Here is a 7,206-nt window from a genome sequence, read left to right on the forward strand (position 1 = left end):
TAAGAGAGTTATTACTTATTATATTTAAGTGTGTACTTTTCAGTTTGTTCCTGAATGTGAGAAAATAAAGTTACAAAGCACAAGTCTTTGTCTTTTTCTTTCCAATAAAAACACTTGAACTGAATGAAAAACAAAACAAAAACCTTGATGATTTCAGGTGACTAAGTGCTGACCAAACAAATGCAAAATCTCAATATAAAAGCTAAGTAGCCTATTTACTATTAAAATATATTATTATACAAATAAGCTAATATTATCTGGGGTATATAAACCTATTGCTGGCAAAGCTAAACCCGGAAAAAGTTTTTTTTTTTGTTTTTTTTTAAATCATAATTCTAGCCAGTGAGACAGCGAAAGATGACTAACTGGTTAGTACTGCCATCTAGTGCCCAACTTCATTTAACACACCATCCCGTCTAGCTAATGTAGAAATATCTTCTTCAGATCAGTTCATTTTCAATTTAATACTAAATCAATGCTTGGAATGCGTTTCTCAAGATATAAATGCACATTTCATTAGACTCAAACATGCTACAGAATAGATAAGGCAGTTCAGGTTTGTCTGGTGACCAGTGGATGACTGGCCCTAGATCTGCTTAATAACACAACCCTGTTTCACAACCTGAAATGACCAAGGACTTTTTCCTACCATTCGTTTTTAAATGTAATTTCCCCTCATCTTAACTACAGACACTGCTTTCCCTTTGGCAAACAAGTACATCAACTTAAGAAGAAAAAAAAAGTTGGTTCTTGGTTTTGATGAAAATGAACATGAATGAGCCAAACCTAATACCACAAAACATTATATCATTTATTAAATCCATGGCAAATTCTGTCATTCATGCCATTCAGGGAACTGACTGAAAAAAGGAAATTTTAGGGCACATGAAAAAATTATAAAATATATTTAATAGCAAACAATATTGACAAACATGTTTAATTTGAAGCATTCTGATTACAGAAAGGGGACAAAAGAAACAGCTGTAATGTCCTAATAATTTCAATTTTTTTTGTGCATAGCACCTAAGTAGTAGACTTAGTTAAAAATCACCCTGATATTCGCTCAATTGTGACATTGTCATAAAAGAATACAAACTATGATTTGAATCTCTTTCAGATTGTAAGCTGAACTTTTTTTCAACAGACTAAACAGCAATGTGGCAATATGACAACGCTCGCCCCAGGAATGACCCAAAGGTCCCGTACATGAAGAAACATACACTTACACATTAAAACAAATGGAAGAAGGCTCGAGACATCCAGTAAAAGAGCACAAAATGATCTCAAACGATGGTTTGAGGTGTGATTACAGACCTCCCCACTTGATGGCAGACGCTCGCACGGCTGATAGTAGTAGCGTCGATTGTCCCTCGTCGGCGCCGGTAGTTGAGCTTATCTTCCGCTGACAGGAAGCGGCTGGTCCTTTTCCGCAGACTCCAACATGGTGAGTGCATTTCAGTCGTGATAGCCTCTCGAAATAATCCACAATCATCAACGGTTTAAAGAGCGAAGTCTTCCATTAGCGTTCCAAATAATGCTCGTTTGTCCCCATTAAAGATGAACAACACACAAATTGTCACGAAAAGCGCAGACGTAATGTTTAAAATGTTAACGGAACATGCTTAGCTCAACCGCTTCGCGGTAAAGGGGACTCGCCGGGTTTTGATGGCGCAATGTAAGTTTTTGAACTGGTTCTGTAGTTTTAATACTTTAATGAATATGAAATGGTAACTATATTAAGCTTACGTTGTTTAAATGGCGCGTTTCGTGTTTTATGTATTTAAATAACACGAAGGAATCTGAAGGCCTCGCTTGTCCGAGATGGCGTACTTGTTACAGAACACTATATAGTGCATTTGTACACGCTTTGGCTGCACGCAACGATTTTCTATTATCGAATTGAGTTTTCTATTCTTCTTCAGGCCCGAGGACCGAAGAAGCACCTGAAGCGTGTCGCAGCTCCTAAACACTGGATGCTGGACAAACTCACTGGAGTGTTTGTAAGTGGAGCTTTACTTAAAGGTGCCCTCAGCAATTTTGTATTTGTTAAGAGTTTAAGAAATGAACCGCACTTTTGAGAAAAATCTGTAGAATTATGGACACTTATACACCTGCCAAGGGTTTGTAAGAAACCATGTTGACCTGTTCAATGCAAAGTGTCATGTGTGTTAACTGAGTTGCCTCTGCTAACAACAATTATGCTTAAAACAATCAACTAAACTAATTAACGTGTCGTTGTATGGAAGTGAATTGATTTGTTGTTTGATTTCTTTAGGCTCCTCGTCCCTCCACCGGTCCCCACAAACTGAGGGAGTGCCTGCCCCTCATCATCTTCCTAAGGAACCGTCTCAAGTACGCTCTGACCGGAGATGAGGTCAAGAAGATCTGCATGCAGAGGTTCATCAAGATCGATGGCAAGGTCCGCACTGATGTCACCTACCCCACTGGCTTCATGGGTGAGTCCTGCTGCACTCGTGTCTAGTGATACGTTTGGATACATTCACTGGACTGGTATTGTAGCAGTCATCTACAAACCTACAGATTAAAGAAAGATGGATACATTAGTATTGTAATGCAGCTAGACTGTATGAAACTCTTTAATTTTATAGTATAATTACAGCAGTTGTCTTCAAATGCAAGTGAAATACTGCAGGGAGTCCTTTAAGTTTGAGTGTTTCTCATTACAAATCCAGTGAAATGCTGCAATCATCTGTCCACAAAATTTTGGAAGTTATGCAAATGGTGTAACTGCTATACATTACTTGCCTAAATGCATGTTAAAGTGACAACATGTGCAGAGATGATTTGCTGCATTTACTGTGAACCGTGATGCTGAGAACGCTGGATCATGAGATGGGTGCATGTAAATGAACGCAGTGCCACGCTTCATTGTGAAACGCGCAGCACAACAGTCTGTATACTAAATTTCAAATTGCAGCCTTTAGCGATTTGATGAGTGCAGTAAGCCATACCACGATTTCAGATTTAGCTCAAAATGTAGATGATTAGCTACAGCAATGCTTCCAAACTGTAGTAAAGACCTTATGAGAAGTGTATAAAGATATTTTGTGGTGACTGTGGTGGGCTGATAATTAATGGGAAACACAGTATCAGGAGCATGTGGGCATCTTTTAGAACTAAATGTTCCAAGAATAGCATTTTGCATGATAACCGTATATCTGAACCTTTAATCAGTGTTGTCTAAATGTGCTATTCAAGTCCTTCAGTACTTTAACATTCCTAGTCCCAAGTGCCCCAGCTGCAGAATACTGAGATGCTTCACAAACAACTTTATTGCTCTTGAGCTTGTTTAACATGTTTTTTAAGCTTTCAACAATCTCCGCTAACTGCACAATTTCCGCTACAGTCCCCTATGTACATGTTTAAGCCTTTGGCATATAGCAGTGTCTCAGTATTGAGGCATTGGGTTGTAGGCTTGCCGCGATAGACGGTGCTGACGGTGATACCGGTGTTATGCTGCAACACCGGTTACGTCACTTGCCCACCGTGGCACTGACCCCCACCGTCGTTTAGATTGGTTTTTTATAGTAATAAAAATAATTTAGTTCAGTAAAAGAACAGCCGCTAAAAATAACAATACGGCTGCTCAATGCAGCGTGCCGAACGACAGTCGCTTCACAGATCAGATTTCATTTCTCCAGTGAGGAGAGTGAGTCGAGCTGACTGACAAGAAGAGTGAGGTAAGACCGAAAAAGACGATAGCGGATGATTTAGTTTATAAACTAAATGCAAAAGCACCTGCTTGGAAGTATTTTGTATTTTGAAAAGCCTGTTGACTTTTGCCATTTATCTAAGGTGATTTTGGAATTATTATTATTATTTTTTTTAACATTCGTTTCTTATTTAATTGGTTCCATGGTGTTTGCTGATTTTTACTTTATTTAAACTTTGTGTAATTAATTTTATTTGACAGCAAGGTGCCGTGCCTCCAAGCTTTCTTTTTTGTTTTGCTAATAAACTTTCTACATTTCTTACTTATTTGGTTATATATTATACATGTTTACTTATTTCGAGTTTTGTATAGGAATAGCGTTGAAAGTTGAAAGTGAAGTAAACAGAAGAGAATGACAAAATAACGGTCCACATAACAGAACATGAACCTGACAATAAGATCGTTAGTCTATTGTTAGCCTATATGTATAACAGTTCTGATCTGATCTTCTAATCTGACTGGACAAGAGACTTTCTATTGATATATCCACCTGCGCGCGTTCTAGACGGGCTGTCAGTCAGTGCAGTTACAGTGTTGTGCCACAAGGTGGTGGCTGTCTTTCAACTACATGTTCAAAAACGCTGATTCATTTATTCAAAGAGACGTAATGAAACATGCTGTTGAAATCATTTTAACTTTGAGCGCCACTTTAGAAGGCTCTGCTGACCAGCTATGCGTCGATGCTAAGACAGAGATTTAGCTTTCCTTGGACATGACACCCTATTTTCACAAATATATATGACTCTGCCTGGAGGACAGATGCAAGTAATCGCATGCGCTCAATCTGCCCTATAGCATGGTGTATTTTTATTCGTTTTTGTTCTATGTTTTATATAGGCTAAAGTGAGTTTGACTTTGTATTTTGTTGTTGCATTCAAGCAATTGACGCCAAATTGCCGCTAATTCGAGCTATTTAAAAGCGAAGGAAAGTGAGAAAAAGAGGGAAAACTCAAACAATTGCTTTACGCTGAATTGCTGCTATTTGAAAGTGAAAGTAACATGCGCACGCCGTTTCTGCAAGCTATTTAAAAGCGAAGGAATGCGAGGAAAAGATCGAACGCCCCCGCCCCCACAGTGATACCGGTATTATCGGTGTTGTCACACGTCGATTAACCGGTGGGAAAATTTCCTCACCGTCACAACCCTTTTGGGTTGATGTTTAGGTTAGTCAATGTTTTGGATGTAGAACCTTATATGTTGTAGTAGGGATGTAACGATTCACTCAACTCACGATTCAATTCACGATTTTAGATTCACTTTTTTTTTTGAGTGAATGAATGAATGAGATTTAAGACAAATTATAAATTTAAATGTGTCCTTTTCTCAAATCCAAAGAGATATTCTTTATAAAAGTCAAGAGTCAGCCACGCCTACCTAAAACGACTCGTTCTAACACGCCCCCACATGTCTACGTCACTATGTGGGAAGATTTGCATAACGCCGCCCAAATGTTCACGCAAAGAAAGAAGGCGTAACTTTTATTCTCGCTGTAGTATTGTTGCTGCCGCCTCTTGCGGTAGTTTTGAGTGGCTCAATAGCGCGGTATGCGGTATTATCGCCATACACACACACACACACACACACACACACACATATATATATATAATCTGTGTGTTTATGTGTTACGATATAACTAACGAGGTCATATTCAGAAACCAATGAAACCGAAACCAAATAGCGTTGAAAGTTGAAAGTGAAGTAAACAGAAGAGAATGACAAAATAACGGTCCACATAACAGAACATGAACCTGACAATAAGATCGTTAGTCTATTGTTAGCCTATATGTATAACAGTTCTGATCTGATCTTCTAATCTGACTGGACAAGAGACTTTCTATTGATATATCCACCTGCGCGCGTTCTAGACGGACTGTCAGTCAGTGCAGTTACAGTGTTGTGCCACAAGGTGGTGGCTGTCTTTCAACTACATGTTCAAAAACGCTGATTCATTTATTCAAAGAGACGTAATGAAACATGCTGTTGAAATCATTTTAACTTTGAGCGCCACTTTAGAAGGCTCTGCTGACCAGCTATGCGTCGATGCTAAGACAGAGATTTAGCTTTCCTTGGACATGACACCCTATTTTCACAAATATATATGACTCTGCCTGGAGGACAGATGCAAGTAATCGCATGCGCTCAATCTGCCCTATAGCATGGTGTATTTTTATTCGTTTTTGTTCTATGTTTTATATAGGCTAAAGTGAGTTTGACTTTGTATTTTGTTGTTGCATTCAAGCAATTGACGCCAAATTGCCGCTAATTCGAGCTATTTAAAAGCGAAGGAAAGTGAGAAAAAGAGGGAAAACTCAAACAATTGCTTTACGCTGAATTGCTGCTATTTGAAAGTGAAAGTAACATGCGCACGCCGTTTCTGCAAGCTATTTAAAAGCGAAGGAATGCGAGGAAAAGATCGAACGCCCCCGCCCCCACAGTGATACCGGTATTATCGGTGTTGTCACACGTCGATTAACCGGTGGGAAAATTTCCTCACCGTCACAACCCTTTTGGGTTGATGTTTAGGTTAGTCAATGTTTTGGATGTAGAACCTTATATGTTGTAGTAGGGATGTAACGATTCACTCAACTCACGATTCAATTCACGATTTTAGATTCACTTTTTTTTTTGAGTGAATGAATGAATGAGATTTAAGACAAATTATAAATTTAAATGTGTCCTTTTATTATTGCTTGGACAAAATGCTGCACATTTCTTTGTCAAATTGAAATATAGCACTATAATAATATACTAATATAGCACTTGCATATTATTGCTTTTTTGTTGGTTTTGATTGCTTCTATTGTCCTCATTTTTAAGTCGCTTTGGATAAGTGTCTGCTAAATGACTGAATTTAAATATAATGTAAATTGAAATTTTAAAACAAGCCCCAAATCAAATAAATAACACAAATAAAATAAATCTCTTCATATAAACAAAAGGCTTTGTGCCCTTTCCTTTTAAAATTAGAGGCAACCACTGCATTAATACTGCTGCATACATGCAACATGAGCAGTTTTTAATCTAAATTAGATTGTATAATTTCGAAATTTGAGGCAAAAACAGAATGGTTTGACTTCAGTTTTGTTAAACTATACATAAAAAAATATCTGCATGAAACGGCGGACGAGCTGAATGAGACGCAGATTCACTCTCTGCCAGCAGGTGGAGCGTAAAGCGTTTCCGCTGTAAACAAAGCAGCCCTGCACTTATGCACTTCAATATGCATTATACTGAGGCAAGAGGAAAAGAAAATAATACCATCTAAACTTTTCTAAAGACCGTAAGTTCCCCTCAGACATGGATTCTTATAAACTCCTACCCCTAAATTAATCGCAATTTGTTTAGCATCTTAACCGATTTGAATTGTCACATACCGATTTTCAACCGGCTCGTGGTTAATCGTTACTTCCCTATGTTCTAGTCTATGAATACCTTTTTTTTTTTTATATATATATATATATATATATATATAT

General features: G+C 38.0%; 1 protein-coding gene across 1 annotated transcript in view; it reads left to right on the forward strand.

The window, feature by feature from the left end:
• The first annotated feature begins 1,368 nt into the window (after positions 1-1,368).
• The window catches only part of rps4x (ribosomal protein S4 X-linked), a 7,482-nt gene continuing 1,644 nt past the window's right edge, over positions 1,369-7,206 (forward strand). Inside the window, exons 1-3 of the mRNA XM_016287210.1 lie at positions 1,369-1,444; positions 1,923-2,000; positions 2,276-2,456. Of these exons, the coding sequence (XP_016142696.1) occupies positions 1,442-1,444; positions 1,923-2,000; positions 2,276-2,456 (262 nt within the window). The 5' untranslated portion in view covers positions 1,369-1,441. The remainder of the gene's footprint in view (positions 1,445-1,922; positions 2,001-2,275; positions 2,457-7,206) is intronic.

This window comes from Sinocyclocheilus grahami, unplaced genomic scaffold, assembly GCF_001515645.1.
Source record: "Sinocyclocheilus grahami isolate Dianchi unplaced genomic scaffold, SAMN03320097.WGS_v1.1 scaffold219.1, whole genome shotgun sequence".
NCBI lineage: Eukaryota > Metazoa > Chordata > Actinopteri > Cypriniformes > Cyprinidae > Sinocyclocheilus > Sinocyclocheilus grahami.